The sequence below is a fragment of the Microdochium trichocladiopsis genome, assembly GCF_020744255.1.
Source record: "Microdochium trichocladiopsis strain MPI-CAGE-CH-0230 chromosome Unknown B0I36scaffold_1, whole genome shotgun sequence".
Classification (NCBI taxonomy): domain Eukaryota; kingdom Fungi; phylum Ascomycota; class Sordariomycetes; order Xylariales; family Microdochiaceae; genus Microdochium; species Microdochium trichocladiopsis.
This window is the reverse complement of record NW_025763544.1, coordinates 4,432,755-4,451,819: the sequence shown is the minus strand read 5'-3', so window position 1 is coordinate 4,451,819 and position 19,065 is coordinate 4,432,755. Positions and strand designations below refer to the sequence as shown.

Sequence of the window (19,065 nt, the reverse complement as noted above, 5' to 3'; positions counted from 1 at the left end):
AACTTGATTTCACCTTCGACAAACCGACTGAGCGGCAAGGCGGGTCTTCTCCAAGCTGCGTCGGGATCAAACTCTGGATTGATAGAATCGCCCTTCGGTACAACGAGTGGCGACCCATACATCGGTAGCTCCTCCAAGAGACGGTCGGTGCTCGGCGAGTGCTGCAGAGGGAAAACAATGTCATCATGCTGCAGCGCAAAGATTGCGGACGGCGCAACTGTTTCGAAGATGTTTTGATGTGGTTCTTCCTCGTCGAGAAGTGACTCGGACTCTGCGGATGGGATCAAATCCGGGGTCGGTTGACTTTCGGCCATTTGGTCGTTTTCGCCTTCGCCCATCAGCATGTCCATATCGATGTCCGCGGTGTCTCTCGGAGGGATCATCGCTGCGACTTGCATTTCCTTTCGCTCAGTCGGCGTGGCCACAACCCAGTCGGCACAGGCGTAGGCCATGCTCCTAGCCGCCGCCATCTTCCATTTCCTCTCTTGTCGAAAATCGGTACGCATCCATTTCATTTCCTTCAGCAAGACATCCCAATGCGACGGGGGGCGCGTCGGTTCTGGGCATCGCTTAGGCTGTCGCAACGACCACTTGTCGCTGTGCTGTAAATGGTAGACCCTTCGCAAAACGCGACACGCGTGGTTATCGAGAATCAGTGTGTATGAATCGGGAGTCGAGACAGTCTTGTGGGCCTGGTGCAATATCTGATCCAAGGGTTTCATCCATTTTGAGTTCGAGGCGAAGGCCTGTACAAAGAGTGGCGTAAAATAGTCTTCTGTGGGGGCCTGGCTTGGTTTGGCTCTGCTTTGAACGATCGCTTTGCTCTTGTCTGGGTTGTGCCCAAACTGCTTGCCGAACACAACCATGGCCATTTTGCTCCGGTCTTTGCCTTTTGTCTTTTGAACGCCGCGAGGTCTTGACTTTGACGACTGCGAAATCGGTGTAATAGGCCCGATATGCGAATCGCCGGATTCCATCTGGATATCTGCAGATAGGTTAGATGGAGGCAAGGCCAGTACTTCGGACACGGATCGTTGGTGGCTGTTTTCTGAAGGGCCCAGCTGTATCGGCTCATATGGACGTTCTGTCAATGCAGGTGTTGCATGAGTGTTCGGGCCAGTCTTCAAAGAGACATGTTGAACCTGTGGAGCTGGCGACGGTCGTGTAACATCCGTAGGCTTCGGCTGTTGCGATTCGTTTGACGGTCGTGGCGGGGCGCTCATCGTCGTCTTGGCCATGTCCTGAGGAGCGACGACTGCACCAGTGTTGGCGTTGGCGCCTGGCGTCTTCATTTGGGTATTGGCCATCGCTATCTTTTTCACTGCTGGACCTTGGTGAGGCGTGGATGTTGGCTTCGGTACAGGACTCGGTCTACTCTGGATCGTCGAAGTCGAGTTGGCGGGTTTCTGGATGACCGGGGTCGACGCAGAGGCAGGCGCATGGTTCGGAATAGTGCCGTTGGCAGGAGCTTGCTGGTTGTTTTGCCCTTGTTGAACCTTCTTGTCCTGTGCTGGTGTGGAAGATTTGCGTCCAAGTTGTCCTGTCGAAGACATCTCGGCCTGCGAAACTTGTTTAGGAACCTCAACCTTTCCGACGCCATTCGCGACTGCATCGCTGTGTTGAAATGCCTTCGTTTCGGTATTTGCTGTTGCGTTTGTCGTCGTCGTAGCCGGTTGTTGTTGTTGTTGCTGCACCATCGTCGGACTATTTGTTGTATTCAAGCCTGACTTCGGTGCCAGAGTGGTATCCTGCTTTGCCGTGCCATTTTGAGGTGCAAGAGCACTACCGGCTTGGTCGGCCGTACGCGTGGCCTGCAACGAGCTTGCTGTTGCTGCTGGCGACACAGCGCTGCCGGATGGCTGCGAGCCATTTTGTCCCTGACTGCCATTCTGGGCCTTTAGGTCGGACGATAGTTTGCTGGGCAAGTTTGGCGATGCAGTTCGAGATGGAGGGCCACTGGGTATTGCTGGCGAGGCTCGAGGAGCTTGTCGTGCGCCCTGAAGCGCGTGGCCTTGAGAATCGGCTGGCTGTGCCTGTGGTGGTTGGGCCTTGTCGGTGGTGAATGGCCTGGCCGGTGCCGGAGACGGCGTTCCGGATACGGATTGCCGCACATCAGGTGTAAGTTCTCTCTTCAGAGGCGCAAATGTTGGTGTACTGCCGGACAACGGCGATGCCCTGTTTGCCGGCTTGGAGGCGAAATCCAGGCGGAACGGTGGACGCGTCGGGATGGCATGTTCGCTGAGCTTTTTGCCCCTGCACAGCACCTTGTTAGTAACTACCACGACAACAATGGAGGCACTGGTGCACAATAAGTGGAAGTGCAGGACGCGAAAGTAGTGCAAAGGAGGCCTGGCCCTACTGTAGTATGTCGCATTGTTGCAGAAAGTCGTGCTCGGCGGGTGTCAGGGGCTGCACGTCGGGATCCGCCAAGCTGTGTTTGGGAACCCCATCAGTTGTGGTCGCGACCGCAAAGAGTTCGCGAAGCTTGCGCTTGCGCGACCGCACAATTGAGCTATGGCACGTCAGCACGTCGAAAATCATATCGTCGGAATCGGACGAGCGAGCTCTATCGAATGATGGTCGTCTTACGTGCATTCTTGCCGCTTCTGGTGCAAGAGCTTCGTGCGGTCGATGGGCACGACCTCAGTCATGGCACAGACGACAGCGACATCCGTTTCGCACGAAAACTGATGGCGCAACAGGGTTATAGGAGGTCAGATGGATGAAAAAAGAGGTTCTGCCTGATGGAAATGGCGGCGTGGGTGCGTGGCGGATTGAACTCGAATGCGTGGCATCCGCGTGAGGGCGTCTTGATGAGGATGCCGGTGCAATTTTTCGCGGGCTCGCGGTCCTGGACGGAACTACCTGGCAGGCTTTGCTGGCTTGTTGCTCCGGGAAGGGGGAAGGGGGAGGGGGCCCTGTCAGCGATGCTGCCTTCCAAGATTTGGGGGGCAGCGACCTCTGGGAGTCTGGGCGAGGTGGTAATTTGGCTGGCAGTGGGGCCCAGCTGCATTCATCGAGAAATTCCACAGGTGCTCAGACAATGGACGCAGCAAGTCACCAGATAATCCCAGGCCTCGACACACGACTCACACGCTTGCTCTGGGAGGCACCAGAGCTGAATGCCTTGGACATGCAGGTTGGTGCATCTCTGCCCCTGCAGCCGCCTACACCTGTTGTGTAGAGCACAGTATCAGGCTTGATCCCGCCACACTTCGCCAAAGGCCAGCTAGCCACTCGATCGCCTGCTATGTACCAGGCCGACGTCAATCTGACGCGACAACCATCTGGTTGAGGAGTGCGACACGAACCCCAATAGATGATGCCCACTTGCTATCGCGTGGGCCTGGAGGCATTTACAGGCTTGCAAGGGTAGAACCTGGAGTTTGGATCGTTCTGATGCAAACGAGGACTGCTATTGGGCCGGCCCTTCCAGGATGAAGTGCGCTACAGGGGTTTGAATGTGGCTCTCCGCTTTCTCGGAACCATGGCAATTGTGGCTCTCGGTGCAGACGGCTTCTCTAGAATGCCATGCTCGTGCCACGAAGCACCTGCTCCCGAGTGCTGGCTCGGAAAGGTTGTCCAGTTGTCACTATCATACCAGATCTCCATGGACTCGAGGCTCAGGAGGGCGCCAGGCTGTCACTAACACGGTAGCTCTGCAGCAGGCTCTCGCGGCAGCCTGCCTTGTCACACACATCAGACTTTTTGGGTGGAGGAGCTAGTCAGTAAACCCTGCTATCGGCGTCATGACTACGGCTGAAATGGAAGATGTGTTGACAGCACAGCCTGCCAACCAAGAATGTTCTACTGCATCTTCCTTTGACGGCGCCTGCGCGGGCACGACTCGGGCCTTGCTTTTGAGTCAGGGAAGGTTGGGTGCCCCTGTTAATCATTCTTTGCCTCTCGCAAGTTCTTCATCTCCTGTGATCCTATGAGCAATCCAACGATCCCTCCGCGGTTGCGTCGAGGGGATCTTCGGTCAGTGGCTCCTCGATCGGCCATGAGCAGATTGGGAAACACTCTCCTGGCCCGTCCCGGCATCCGGCTTCGTTGCTGCACCTGCATCTGCAATGCACGCACTTCATCTCGACATCTGTCCGAGCCACTCGGAATGGACGACGACGGGCCCACTTCTTTCCTGACCTTGAGACGAATCAACGTGCATCGTCGCGAGCTTCTGGTCCCCTTCACACGCGCTAGTCTGGCAACGTAGTGACATGCCTGTTGCAAGCCCAGAGCACCTGTGTTCAAGCAGAAACTGCACGTGTGCACCACGATTTCGACTGGCCATCAGACAGCTCGGCAGCACACCATGCCTGAGTCCTCACCTGCGCCCCATGCATCGCGCATCGCCATCAAGTTTGGGTCGACGCCAGCCGCCGCAGCCTCAAGATCTGCAGGCACACTTCAGAAGACGAAGCCGCCATCGACGCTAGGCAAACGACCGCGACCACATGCCCTCGGAGGAGAGTCCGAATCTGAGGACGACGACGGCCTAGGGAAGCATGAGGCTGTCACAAGCTTCGGGGCACATGGCGCAGAACATAAGGACAAGTCGGGGCTCGGCAGAGCAGGAAAATCGGCGACAGCGAACTCCCAGGCACCACTTGTAATCGGCGGACACAAGAATCGAGATTGGAAGGCGGAGGCTCGGTCGCGCAACACGACAGTGACAACCAGCCCGGCGCAGTCTGCTGATGCGCCAGGCAGCGCCGTGCAGGACAAAGAACTGCCAGACCACGAAAAAGACATACAATGGGGCCTAAGCGTGTCCAAGAAGGACCATGCCGCCGCCACAACGGGTGACTCGGTCTCACTTGACGCCGACGTCTCAACGAAAGAGTCACCAAATGACCAAGTTCCTACAGATGAGAACCAGGATGCTATCGATGCTCTGATGGGGAAGCGACGCAAAATCGGACAAGATATTGTCATTCCGAGCGACAAATCAGAAACACTGATATCTGCTCCCGTGAGCGAGGATGATTCCTACCGTCGTGCCATCGAAGCAGCCGCAGAAGTCTCCACCATAGACGAGTACGACCGAATACCCGACGGAGAGTTTGGCGCGGCAATGTTACGCGGTATGGGTTGGAAGGGAGAAGAGAGAGCTCCCAAGGCCAAGGAAGTCAAGCGCAGGACACAATATATGGGGCTCGGGGCCAAGGAAGACCAGGAAATCAAACAGGCAGAAACGGCCAAACGACACGGATATCGAGAACGCCGCCCTCGCCTCGAAGAATACCGAAGCACCAAGGACAAGGAAAGACAAGACAGGGGCGACCGCCACCGCGATAGCTACAAGTCGGAGCGTGATCGTGAACGGCACAGAGACGGCTACGACCGTCGGGGTGGCGATCGCAATCGCGACCGTGACAGGCACCGGCATGATGAGCAGCGAAGCCGGCGATGATTCTCGGCCACAATAATAAGCACTCAGATTGCAGTGATATCGCGTCCCGTAAATGAGGACGCCCGTGTGTGCAAGAGGCTCCTTACGCTGTATCTCTGGCTGCTCTCTGGACAAGCATGCCAACGTCTTCGTACAAAGGTCAAGTGAGGGCGCCTCGATTTACAGTATGTCCCGTACCGTCTGCAACATATTCAGTTGCACGACACGACATAGCTCTCTCAAACAGATGCTCACTTTGAGGGCCTGTTTCGTGGTGTGCGACGTGGCAAGCAAGTTTCAATTGCGACATGTCAAGATTACAGTCGCAGGAAACTCGCGGTGGGCAAGACAGTGTCAAAGTTTTCTCACAGCCAAATTGGAAATACGCCTGGGGACAAAGGAGCTTTGAGAGCATAAACAGAATAGAGCTTGTACCAAAACGACGAAGGGGCTCGTCGTCAAAAACCATCTCGTGATTATCACCAGGATATTGCCCTGGAGCATACGTTCTGGGGTACGCACGCGGGTCTCTTGGAATAATTTCACGATCATCCATATCAGTGCGAAAGTGTCCGAGGACGCGTTGACCAGAAAAGAAAGAAGAAGAAAAAGGAAAAGGAACCCGTGATATCCATGTTTGCTCCAATCCGCAGAGCTTGGACGTCTGGTCGTGACCCACGGAACGGAGCACATGTCTGGGTGGGCTGTCTCACACTCAGCTCTGGGGCCATGACGTATGGTTCGTAGTCTCCCAAGGCTGTCACTCAAGAAACCCAAACAACCCGGCCAGCCGCACATTTGTAGATGCAAGGCAGACCATCAGTTCCATCAAGTATTGTAGAACCTGTCCAGGATGAAGATGCACGTCCCATACTACGGCAAGAAGATAATCCAAAGCCAATGTTGCCCGTCTAGATGTTGTTGCTTGCAGTTCAGGGGCTACTGCCGGGTAGGATAACACCGGAGGCGCCTGCACCAGAAGCGTGGCAGCCTGCATTGTATGGTCCGTGCACCTGGTCGCATGCTCGTGGTCAAGAGCTCCTTAGTTGAGACTCCAGCTTGCGCCCGTTCCTGGCTCCTGAGAGCTTCGTCATCCGTCATCGCCTCAGGCAGCGTGCTGGTTTGCCTTCGTCCACCGCGCCAGTCGGTCTCGCCGGCCTGCACATTCTTCCCTTCCACACAATCCAGTGCTACGCAGAGCAGCGCCTCAGCGAACATGTACTCGAATTCCAATTCCTACCTCGGCGGCGGCGGCAACAGCTTGCGACCAGGTCAGCAGCAGTATGGCAGCTCGTACAGCATGGGAGCGGGCGGCCAGCAACATCCAGGCCAGCAGCAGAGCCCGTTTACGCCTCAGCAGACTGGCTTTGGACAAGCTCCTCTGACCCAGCAATACACTGGTTTCCCTGGCCAGCCCGGTCTGCAGCCCCAGGCGACTGGTTTCCCACAGCAGCAGCCGCAGGGGCTCCAGCCTCAATACACTGGCTTTCCCGGACAGCAAGCACCACAGCAGCAGAGCTTCCAAACAGGAATGCCGCCTGTCCCGCAAATTCCGCAGCAATTCCAGCAGCAGCAGCAGCAGCAACAACAGCCTCCTCAGAATGCATTCCCGTCGCCAACCCCTCAGGCCTCGGCTCAAGCCCCACCACCAAGCGCGGCGCCTCTAATGGCTCAGCCTACAGGTTTCAGCGCCATGGCAGCTTCGTTCAAGACAGGCGGCGGCGATTCGCAGCCCAAGGGGCGGAGAGGCCAAACCAGCAAAGTCAACAAGATACCAAACATCAGGCTGTCCTTCATCACAGCTCAAGATCAGTCAAAGTTTGAGACTCTCTTCAAGTCCGCGATTGGTGAGAAAGAAGTCACGATGTCAGGCGAGAAAGCGAGAGACTTGCTTCTAAGGTCACGGCTCGACGGAGAGGCCTTGTCGCACATCTGGTAAGAATCAATTATCGCCCATGATCAGTAGTGGCAATCATAACTAATAAGCTGGCTGACAGGACGCTTTCCGACACCACTCGCTCCGGCGAGCTTCATTTCCCCGAGTTCGCCTTGGCCATGTATCTGTGCAACCTGAAACTAGTTGGAAAGACACTCCCCAGCAATCTGCCAGAGAACATCAAGAATGAGGTCTCCAGCATGGTCGACATCATCAGTTTCAGCGTCGCCGAAAACGCTGCCGACTCAGGCCCGTCGTCGAGCACGCCTGACTTCACGAGGCAGAGCTCTGCCCAGCCGCCGACGATTCAACAGCCACAACCCGTGTCATCTGCTCCCAACTCTCAGCTCCTACAGGCCCAGATGACCGGCTTTCCAGGTCAACAAACAGGATTTGGTGGACAACAACCTGGAATATCTCAAGGACTCCAAGCAAACCAAACCGGATTCTCTGCTGGCCTTAACAATCCCCAGCCGACAGGCTACAACGGGCCAAGACCGCCGATGCCGCCGATGCCTACTGGCTATGGTGGTGGAGGCTTGACTCCCGGTGGTATCGCACCTCTCAATGCACAACCTACCGGCAGACCTGGTCAGTGGGGTTTGGTCAATGCTCCTGCCTCGGGACTACCCAACATCGATGCCCTGCAGGCACGGATGATGCCGGGCCAGCATCGCGAGCAGCAGAACTACACCACAGCAGGCTTGTCCGGCAATGCAGTGATCCCTTGGGCTATTACCAAGGACGAGAAGAAGAGATACGACGAGCTGTTCCGGGCATGGGATGGACTGGGCAAAGGTTACATTGGCGGTGATCAAGCGATCGAAATCATGGGCCAAAGCGGCCTCGACAAGAACGATCTGGAACGAATCTGGACGTTGTCGGATAATGGCAATAAAGGAAGATTGGACCTGGACGAGTTTGCGGTGGCGATGCATCTCATCTACCGCAAGCTCAACGGTTATCCAATTCCTAACACGCTGCCAGCTGAACTCATTCCGCCGTCTACGAGAAACTTCAGCGCATCACTGGACACCATGAAGAACATGCTCAACCAGGAGTCTGACTTCCGGAAGTCATCAGGAGCATCTCTCTTGCCACAAAAGACGGGTGTGAGTTATCTCAAGAGCCACTCGTTCCGCGGTGGCGCCACCGCCGGCCCTGCCGCTGGCCGCAAGGACGCAACCGTGTTCAAAAACAATGACGACAATATTGGCTACAAGTCGAGCGCCCGCAGAAGACTTGGAGGGACCAGCTCCCCACGACCCGAGTCTCCTTCGTCGGTAACGTCGAATGACGACCTCACGCTCGATCAGTTAAGAAAGAAGATCAAGGAGAAGGAGGTCCTCCTTGATGCGATGGACTTTAGAGACGAGACAGCCGCCGAAGAAGATGACATCCTTGATCGTCGTGATAGACGTGAGGCTGAAGAGCTGTATCGGCGCATTCGTCGCATTCAGGACGACATCGACTCCCACCCGAATGCGGCGCTCATCAGTGGTGACTCGGACGCCGAGCGCCGAGCGCTGAAGCGTCAACTTCAGAACCTGGTAGACAAGATTCCTCAAATCGCGTCTCAGGTGAGGAAGACAGAAGCCGCCATCGCAGAGGCTCGGCTAGAGCTCTTCCGCCTCAGAGACGCCAAGGCCAACCCCAACAGTGCATCTGCTATTGTCGGGACAGGCCCTGGAGGTTCTGTAACGGAGGCTGATCGGCTGAAGGCACGAGCGAAGGCCATGATGCAACAGCGAACTGCTGCTCTCACCGGCAAGAAGGTCGATATCGCTGGTGAGAACGATTCTGGCGCAAAGCGTCTGGAAGAAGAGAATCTCAAGATCAGGACTGAGAAGGAGAACAACGAACGTATGGTTCGTGATGTTGAGGACAGTGTGAACGAATTTTCCCGTGGCATTGAGGACAGCCTCAAGGAAGGCAGCTCAAGTGCCTCCAACGAGCACGAGCGCCGTCGCTGGGAGGACGCGCTTGGTGTTGAAGACGAAGTCCGAGACTTTATCTTTGAGCTGCAGCGCTCTAGCCGTGCTGCGCGAGTACGGAACCAGGATCGGGGAGGAGGTCGTGCTAGTACCGCAGCGCCCGTACGAGCTGAAGAGCCGCCTGCGCGGACCGACAGCCCGGCGGTTGCATCGCAGACAGCGACGCCCACGAGCACGAGATCGCCAGCTCCTGGGGGTTCCTATTCTGCTTACAAAACCCCCGAGGAGCGAGCCGCGTTCATCAAGCAACAGGCCGAGCAGCGCATGGCTGAGCGCTTAGCTGCGCTCGGCATCAAAGCACCCACAAAGTCTGGCGAAACGCCTGCTCAACGTGCTGAAAGAGAACAAGCCGAACGTGCGGCTAAGCTCCGCCAGGCCGAGGAAGAGGATGCAAGGCGTGAAGCTGAGCGGCAGGCCCGCATCGCGGAGGAGCAAGGTGTTCCGCCTCCAGCAGCCAAGCAGGAAACCCAGAAAAAAGCACCACCTGCACCTGCTCCTCGCAAGACGGCCCGTCCAGATGAATCCAGCCGGCAAGCTGAGGAGGAGCGCATTGCTCGTGAACAACAGGCTCAACACATGGCCACGCAACAACTTGAGTAAGTAACCCATCAGTCGTTCAGATCTACCTATACTATATGCTAATAGTGAGCAGGGAGTCTGCCAAGCAACAAGAGGACGAACTTGACCACGAGCGAGACGCGGCATCGGCACGACTCAAGGCTCTCGAGGAGCAAGTTCGCCAGGGCAAGCTCAAGAAACAGGAGGAGAAGCAAAAGAAAAAGGCAGCTATGGCTGAAGCCAAGGAGAAGGAGGCAAAGCTGGCAGCACAGAGGGCAGAGATTGAAGCCGCTCGTCAGCGCGAGCTCGAACTGCAGCGGCAGCTTGAAGCACTGGACGATGACTCGTCTTCTGATGATGAGGGCCCGGAGCAGATCACACCCCAGGCATCCACAACCAATGGCGGTAGCCAGCTGGGCAGTCAGGATCTCAAGCGCGAGTCCTCACCACCTCCTGCAGCTGCGCCGACTATCGTGACAAGTCCTCCTGCGGCTGACAGCGAGAGCCGTAACCCTTACTTCCGGATGATGTCGCAAACGTCTGACGCATCTGCGCCCGCATCGGGCACCTCGCCTGCTACTGCCAGTGGTCCCGGCGCGCCCCAGCAAGGCGATGCTTCTACGAATCCATTCCATCGCATGACCAAGGAGACGAAGCCGGCTGCCCCGATCATTCCACAACCTACAGGTCCAATCTCCCGCAAGCGTCCCGACACTGATGACGAGTGGGGCGCGAGCGACGACGATGATGAAGACGACTCGGATGATGACCGCCCTGCCCCAGGCGCTGCACACCTGGCCTCTCTGTTGTTTGGGTCGATGGGACCGCCACGACCCCTTTCTGCAGCTGATAACAAGTCAGCTGCCGGGTCTCCCGCCGTCACCTCTCCACCGTTCAGCCCGCCGCCTCCACCGGCTGCATCCAGCCCACCTGCGGCCGAGTCAGCCACTGGAGCGCCGGCTGCACCACCGCCGCCGCCCCCACCCATGCCTAGTTCCAGCCCAGCAGCACCACCTCCGCCTCCGCCGCCGATGCCAGAGTCTGGAGCTCCCGCTGCACCTCCGCCCCCGCCGCCCCCGGCTCCAGGTATGGCACCAGGTATGGCACCGCCCGCACCACCCCCGCCGCCTCCTGGTGGTGCTCCTGCAGCGCCGTCGTCTGGTGGTGGAAGACCATCTGGCTTCTTGGGCGAGATCCAGGCTGGCAGAGCGCTGAAGAAGACACGAACAAAGGATCGTAGCACTGCAAGCACGGCTGGTAGAGTCCTGGACTAGACAAGCCCCCTCACGGCGACCGCTCGTTCCATGAGCTTGTTCTGTAGTAGTAAATAGAGAAGTTTTATAATAGTCATCCTGGCCTTTGGGTAACACCTCTGAATACATTTGCACGAATGCATGTGTATCGACTTGCTTTCTGCTGTCCGACTCGGCAAAGCTACCAGGTCCCCAGGACGGGGCTTCCGTGATACACTCTGCAGGTGCCACAACCAGGCCACAGCGAGAGCTCTGTGAATGATTTGAGTCGAGTTGTGCCGAAACAAAAACCTCGTCTTGCAGCTTGATAGTGGCGAAAATTGACGGCGGGCCCAAGCTGTGGTCTCATGCGCGGTGACAGGAGGTTATTGGTAGAACAAGATGAGCTGCTCAAGAGATGCTGCCTGACCCTGCATTTTAATCATTGAGCCTAGAAAGTCTATGTGCTCATACCAAGTTGCATGACTTGGGGATGTCAATATCTCATCTGCCACGGCTTGTTACTGTGAATGCTGGTTGCAAGGTTCGACCCTAGACAATCAGTGTACACTGACTGGTGTTGAAGCTACTCAATATCTTGCTGTATGACATATGGTATCAGCCTCCTCAGTAAACGCCCATAGCTCCCCGAGTCGTTCAAGATTCCTTGTTCCTTCTTGGCAGGGGCTTGTGTCTCAAGATGGCTCGCTTGTGGCTCAGGCCCTGTCATTTTCCTGTCGTGCGACACGGCCCCAAGTTTGAGATAGACCAAGCATGGTGGTTTGGCCCCCCCTTGTGTGTCTTGTCTATAGAGGCCACACAGCATCGAAAGAGGCGATCAGGGCGAGCCCATGGCCGGACCCAAAGACTGTTTCCTCTAGGGACAGGGTTAAGTGAGGCCGGGGGGGAGGGGGGGGGCAGAAAAAGGTCTCCTTTCGCGTCCGGACAATAGGGCTAGAATTTGCACCAGATTCACGGATGGAGTTTGGGGTTCAGGACTTTCTCGGGTCGGGAAGCTCTTGGCATCGGCCGCGGTTTTTTTTTTTTTGGTGGTCGCCTCCAAGACATGTGAACGGCCGGAATGTGGGGAGAAAGACTGGGTTCCAGGCTTCTGGTACTTGTGGAGAGCTGAGGCTGGCTATTGTTTTTGATATCACGAGTTGAAGAAGAAGGGGGTGTGGGCGTTTGACGCCCTTCGGTTCCAGAGTCACCTTTGCCGAAATGTGCGCACACATAATACACACACCAAACACCTGTTGCCGTTCGGGCCCGGCTTATGGACCTGATATGGTGTTCTAGACTTTCTCGCAGTCTAGAACCTGGGAAAAATCAAATGTGCTGCGGAGCGAACGTGGGGAGTGATACGAAACTGGGCATGGGCGCGATTGCGAGGCCGGCAAGTCTGGAATCTTGGGGGTGAAGTGGAAGCGTTGGTCCAATGCGGTGCTCATGTCTTGTCTCACAAGACCGGAATATTCTTTGTAGTACAGTAAAGTAGCACCGGGCGGGGAAATGGGTCTGGTGTCACGTCGAGATGACGGCGAGACGCCTCTGTACAGGCCCACGAGGTCTGTTTGTGTTTTGTATGAAGCGGCTTTCGAGGGTGTTGGAATGAAGCAGCCAAGTATTTACGGTGTGGCATGCTAGTCCGGCGAACAGAAGCAGCTCCCAGGGTCGCAATACCTCGGGTGAGAGCAGTGGGGATTGCAAAAGAGTGAGCATGAACATAATGGTCGTTCTTGAATCGATGAATATGTACTGGCGTGTCATAGGTGATATGTTTGGAAAGAGGGCATGGCGCGTTGACGCCGACATGTAAGACACGTGTGCTACACACAAACAATAGTCACGACAACAGTCCTTCTGCTACTAGGCGGAGATTCTGCAAATCCGAAGTGGACTCCGTGTACGGCCAAGTCACTAGAACTAAGCATGATGATACGTTGGCACTCGGGATTTCAGGGTATTGTATTCTGTCGACGTTTCCGTCAGAATTTTAATGTGACATTTCCCTGCACAAATTGATATTAAGTGCAATTGCACGATCCAAATACTTTTCGTGTGGAACCACACGTGTCAGCAGTTCCAAGTTTGTTTCCTAGCAGGATCATAACCTCTCGCTTCACCTTTGCCAATTTTTTTTATTACCTGTGCATTCCAGTCTTGCTTCTTTGTTGTTTCCGAGGACAACATCGCACACAAATGGCAAGCAAGCAGTTTCGGGGGGTTGACAGCTTCCAGCTCAGTACGCCAACTACTGTGTATGCAGACAGATAAAAACATCATAATTCACAAAAGGCTCGCCCACTGTTTGTTCCATGGACAAACTTGTTTGTTTGCGTTGGAGTCGTGACCAACCAGTCCGTCCTCGGCGCGGGAATGGCGCATCCAAGCACTAGTGGGATAAGAGGCACGCATGCAGTAGCCCTAAACCCAACTGATGTCCCCAACAGTGCAGGGCAAGCGAGCATCCAGATGGCACGGGATGCGCGAGGCTCGGCCAGGCCATAAACATCGAGGGCCGATTGTCTGACTAGCTGTACACAGTAATTCGTGACGGTGTCGACACTCGAATCCAGAACGGGCTACGTACAGATGCGCAGAAGCAACAACCACCCCCAATTGCCACGAGCAACATGGCCCAGAACGGAGGCGTCCTGTAACCGCCTCAACCAATGAGCAGGGCCGGGCTTCACAGGAAAGAATCCTGCGGTTGTGCTCTGCGGCACCACACCAATGGTACGGTGTGCCATCCTTCCCTCGACATCAACGTAGCGTCAGACCTGCATAGCCTGCCACGACTCGTCATCGAGACACCACCACGCGCGTTGCCGTGGACGCATCGCACAAGAGCAGGATCCCCATCCGGCCTGCCGCCGATCAGAGCAGACTCTTGCCGGGACTTGCGCTCCCGGCCAGATTCTACTGCAAAAGGCATGATTCGTCATGTCGAGGACAACCTTGGAAGAGAGGCTCGGTCGAGGTGGAGCCTGGCAAGGGGCCACAGGTGGCCCGTGCTTGCTAGTCAGGAAAAACAGCCTTGCGCCATGCACAAGCACAAGCACAGGCGCAAAAGAGGGCGGGCCTGTCCTGAACAGGCCAGAGTGCCCACCTGGATGCAGAGGTGTTTTGCCACAACTGACCTCACCTGGGTGGTATGCCGCTTGTTGCTGCAGCTGCCCAGCAGCCGGATGGAGAGCCTGCCCGGCTGAAAGCAGCACAGCTGCCAACTTCTGTCCCATCCCGTTGTTGGAAAGGAGCATTCTCTGTGCGTGTGTGTGTGCGTCCACGTCCGCCCGAGGCTCCCGGCTGTACCTAGGTATGTACTTACACGAGGGGCAGGCGAGCTGATCCAGGCTGCGCAGGCAGCATGCCGGGATGAGTAAGGTAACCAGCATGTACCTTGTTTCTGGCGCAGTCCAAGACCAGATGGCTGGCCGGACCCCGTCGTGCTGCGTGGCTCCTCTTCGGGGCCACGCAACCTGGAAGCAGTCTGTGCTGCTTACCACGCCGATGGACCTGTGTGTGGGCCAGCTGGCATTACCTGTTTTGGTCCTCTGAGCATTTGACCGTGGGTGTTTGGTAGTCGTTGGAGGGAGACAGTCTACCACCTCTGCACACAAGCCGTACCCAACAGTGCCCGCGCCACAATCACCCTGAGTTGTTGCCTGGTCCTTCGACTCCGCAGAAGACGACCCAACAGTCATGTCGTCTCTGCCGATGGCCGCAAGCTGGCAACGAGGAGTGCTTGCTGGCCAGGACTCAACAGTGCCTGTGTGGGACCATCGCAGTGCTGCAACGTGAGTTGGTCCATGTCAGCTCCCGTGGCAGCCACGTAACAATGTACAAGGTTCCCATTGCCACACAAGCGTCGCTCCGTGTCTGGCGGGGCCAAAAACTTCACGACAACTCGCAGCAGTCCATGGTTGTGTAAACCTTGGCGGGCAGCCATGTCATGGGGAGCAAGGCAGCTTGTCAAGAGATCGTCGCCTTCCTGACTCCGAGCTCGAGTTGCCCAATAAATAAATAAAAAACCCAAAAGAGGATGGTGGTCCGTCGCCACCTATGCCATCCCGACGTGTTTGTCCCCGTCGCGGTACCACCCTCGGTGCGTCTTTTTCACCTCTGCTGTGAATATTGCCGAATCTGCATGCCTCGCCCCGACCAGTGCCCCGTAGTGCCGCGCTGGTGCCTTGAAATGCAGTTCCGCCAGGACCGATGCCAACAGAGCCAAAGTGGAAAGACTTTGCGGGTTGGGCTGCAGGTCCCGCGAATCAGGAAGGCAGCGCAAGCTGTGCCTTGCAGCTGTGGTCCTGGACCGGGGAGGAAAAAGAGCGACAGAGGATCTGGACTGTGACGTGCTCGAGGCACCCCTCCCTCCTCCCACCCACCTCGTCGCTTTGTGGAGCGCAAGGTCTTGCAGCAGGAAGAAAAAAGGTTTGTGTGTGAGTGGTGCTCTTGGCGGTGCGACTGGCCAGGAGAGCCCCCGCGAGCCGCGGCGCGAGCATGGGTCTTGCCTTCTGGGCGGCGCCCTAACTCAGGAACCCGCGCAAGCAGCACAACCCGCTCCACCCCACCTCTTCGTCTGTGGCCTGAAGTCTCTGTCCACGACCGCTGCCCACCACACCCACACCTTCGACTCGACAGGGCCCGCGCAGTATTATGGGCTCTGCAACGGTCCTCGACCTGACCCCAGCCAGCGCTGCTCAACACATGGCATGCCTCCGGATCGGCCTGATCTGCAGTACCGCCTGTGCTCGTCCGCCCTACCCATCGGGATCGAGCTGCGTGATCCGCACGAGGCAACGGCCGAAGTCCACGCAAGCTAGTGACCCACGACTCGGCGCGCCTCGTACTGCGTACTTGTAAAGGCTCACGCAAAACACGGCTCGTGTAAGGGCGCAGCACCCATGGCTCTGGCTCCATGTGGGACTTTGGGACCGTCTGCATTGGGTTGTGCTGCTGGCCAGGGCACCGGCCACGAGAGTCATGGCCTGTGGTGCCAGCACTGCTTCATGCCTCACCACCAGGTCGCCAGGCTCCCGCCTCTCCGCTTGACCGCTGGACTGTCGTTGATGCTTGCTGGCGCGCAGTCCGGCGGGCAGAACCCTCGGGTAAACTCAATGGCGGACCCATGCACGCGCTCGGAGAAGTCGAACGAAGGAAGCGGTTCTCCTTAGCACCATAAGCCGTCAGCAAGCCACCGGCCGTCCGGGATGGGGTGCAACACATTCCTATTCGCTAGGCGGCACGATCCCAGGGTTCCAGCCTCGCAGTGGCTCCAGGAACGCGCAAGTAAAGCGGGTTTCTGTGCCCAGCAGACGGCCCACAGCGATCCACGTCAGGGCGCTGGGGTCGATGTGCTGGGGTTCCGCTACTCGCGCGCCTCCACCACGTCGACTATTCGAAGTCCAGAAGCCGCCCAGGTCGCTACATCCTTGGCCGGCCCTGCGACGACGTGGCGGCTCCATGAGCCTGCCCCAGTGGCTGCCGGGTCCAGGCGGCCCCATCCTGTTGGAAAACATGGCATTGTCCACTGAATTAGCTTGTCTAAAGTGGGTTTCAAAGAAGCAAGGTGTGCGTCGGACGCCGTTCTGGCAGGCCGAGCCGTGCCCGCCCGCCGTCCAACATGTTTAAAAATCCGGCAAGCCGCCCAGGACCGGCCGCTCACCTGAAGTTTCTCTTCATCACACCATCCTTCTCTTGTCTGTCTTGTGCTCTGTGAGTAACACTGCTTGACGCGGTTCATTGACATTCCTTCTGCCTCGTGCAAAAACATTCCTTCCGGCAGTGCCACAAGACGCAAGCTTCACCATCTACCCTTCTCAGTCTATCTCTTGCTGGTCACCTAGAGAACCTCTACAAACCACCACCACTTCTGTCACCATGATCTTCAACACTCAGCTCATCACCTGCCTCGCGGCTTGCCTTGCGGCCCTTCCTTCCGCCACTGCTGCCCCCCTTCCCCGCAACGACTCTGGCAAGCGTATTGTGCTCTGGGACTGGACCAACACTCGGGACGCCGGTTCCTACCCTGGCCTCCAGGCCAGCGCCAAGTCGATTGCCTCTGCTTCCAAGATCTTTGCCGTTGTCAACTGGGGCACCCAGGCTCCGGCTGAGATCCCTGCTGGCGTCCGTTTCCAACCCATGATCCGCAGCCCGGCCGAGCTTTCGGGTAACCTCTGGCAAGCTGCTGTCGACCAGGCCACCAACAACAAGCAGCGCATCATTCACTACTTCAACGAGCCGGAGCGGGCTGGCATCTCCGTCGATACTGCCGTCCAATTCTGGCGCAGCAAGCTTCTCCCTCTCCGTGCCTCGACGGGCTGCCTCCTCGTCAGCCCGGCTCCTGCGAGCAACGACCAAGGCTCTGCTTGGCTCGCTGATTTCATGAGCAGACTCAGCCCAGAGGAGAAGCCCAACTACCTTGGCGTCCACTTCTACACCAACCCTGACACCGCTGCCGAGGCCGAGGTTGCCAATGCCAAGAAATATCTCGAGGACCGCAGCTCCACCTACGGCCTCCCTCTGGTTGTCAGCGAGATTGGCAGCACCAGCCGCGATGCCACCTCGGTTCAGACCTTCACTCAGCAGATGGCCGAGTACATGGACTCGAGCCCCAGCGTTCTCGAGTATGGCTTCTTCGGCGCTTCGCGTGTCCCGGCCGATGACTTTGTCAGCCCTGCTGCTCAGCTCTTGAACAGCGCCGGTGACTGGACCACTCTCGGTAGCTGGCTCCTGAACAACTAGATTGGCCCTTTCTCGGTCTAGTTGCAGCCACCACTTCTTCACTTTCTTTTATCTTCTGACGTTACGAGACAAACGATACACGAAGCGAACCTTGACGCTTCTTTTTATTTCACTTCTTCACGCACATATACCTTATTGGGAGTCAGTCCATGGAGACGACTCGGGAGTTTTGCCCCTCCTTTTTGGACATCAACATATAGAGAGGGCCCACACATTTGGGAATCATGGCCGGGAGTCAGGGTCCAGGACTCTTGTATGGAAAAGAGGAGTTTTGGGAATCATGGACCGACAATCGGGATACCGCTAGGATCCCGATATGAGAGGATACCCTGGCGTATGAGCTTATTTGTTCCTACTGCTCACACAGACATCTTTGCTGTGATGACAATGACAATCGTTTCTCATGCTCAACATCATCTTGAATTTGCCGTGACTGTTTACGATCATTACGTCTCTTGTTTCTCAGCTGGTCTGCTCTGGCTTCCCCCAGAGACGTGTAAGTGGTGTTGTCAAAATGATTTGAGGGGGGCTCCACTTGTGTGCCATGTAAAAGCCACCCGTGGACATGTTTGCATGGTGCTGGACTCTGAATTGAGACGGATCCAAACGCCTCGCCCACATGAACAGAACAATACTCCAGTGTCCCATTCGTGTCTCGAGGTAACGTGGAGTTTCGGCGGCCCAGGGCGCTGACTGAATTGCCAGGGACGTGAAATGATAGGCTGAGGCAAGTTGTCAATGTGAAACAAACCCGAACCCTGTTCGACGGTTGTCCTGCCAACATGCCGTCGGCAACCTTGAGAAGCGGGCAGGGCCTATCGATAAGCCACGCGCAGCACGATGACAACAATGGCGCCACGACGGGGAGCTGTGTTGATGATGCGACAGCCTGCGCTATCAGTCGAGCCCAGTGTCTCACCCCTCCTTGTTCCTAGAGCTACATGAACCTGGTCGCCTCGCACACCCACTCGTCTTCAGATAATCTCACTAAATCACTGTCCGCGCTCGCGCACCTTTGAATTCCACCACAGTCAGCTCGCACCGGGAACAAACATACGCCACGAGGATCGCGCACGAGGAAGCCAAAGCACAGCCAGGAACAGACAGCGCCGGATCTGCGATGCATCAACGATCAACGACCACGACCTTCCGGCAACATTGACGAATCGAGTGAAGGATTCTTTCTGCCATTCGCGCCGC

General features: G+C 56.7%; 4 protein-coding genes across 4 annotated transcripts; 3 read left to right on the top strand and 1 right to left on the bottom strand.

Annotated features, from left to right (window-relative positions):
• Positions 1-4,114: 4,114 nt before the first annotated feature.
• Positions 4,115-5,416, top strand: B0I36DRAFT_358231 (DExH-box splicing factor binding site-domain-containing protein; the record flags this gene model as incomplete). Its single annotated transcript, XM_046157932.1, has 2 exons — positions 4,115-4,162; positions 4,235-5,416. 2 exons carry the CDS (start codon positions 4,115-4,117, stop codon positions 5,414-5,416), a joined length of 1,230 nt encoding a protein of 409 aa, XP_046019075.1.
• A 167-nt stretch (positions 5,417-5,583) lies between these two features.
• B0I36DRAFT_18295 (uncharacterized protein) lies at positions 5,584-6,302 on the bottom strand. Its single transcript, XM_046148759.1, has one exon. The coding sequence runs from the start codon at positions 6,191-6,193 to the stop codon at positions 5,750-5,752; it is 444 nt and encodes a 147-aa protein (XP_046019074.1). The 5' UTR covers positions 6,194-6,302; the 3' UTR covers positions 5,584-5,749.
• A 309-nt stretch (positions 6,303-6,611) lies between these two features.
• On the top strand, positions 6,612-11,157 carry B0I36DRAFT_358230 (uncharacterized protein; the record flags this gene model as incomplete). The annotated part of the gene is made up of 3 exons (XM_046157931.1): positions 6,612-7,330; positions 7,393-9,921; positions 9,978-11,157. The coding sequence occupies 3 exons, from the start codon at positions 6,612-6,614 to the stop codon at positions 11,155-11,157; spliced, it is 4,428 nt and encodes a 1,475-aa protein (XP_046019073.1).
• A 5,844-nt stretch (positions 11,158-17,001) lies between these two features.
• Positions 17,002-17,865, top strand: B0I36DRAFT_358229 (glycosyl hydrolase catalytic core-domain-containing protein; the record flags this gene model as incomplete). Its single annotated transcript, XM_046157930.1, has 1 exon — positions 17,002-17,865. One exon carries the CDS (start codon positions 17,002-17,004, stop codon positions 17,863-17,865), a length of 864 nt encoding a protein of 287 aa, XP_046019072.1.
• Positions 17,866-19,065: the final 1,200 nt, after the last annotated feature.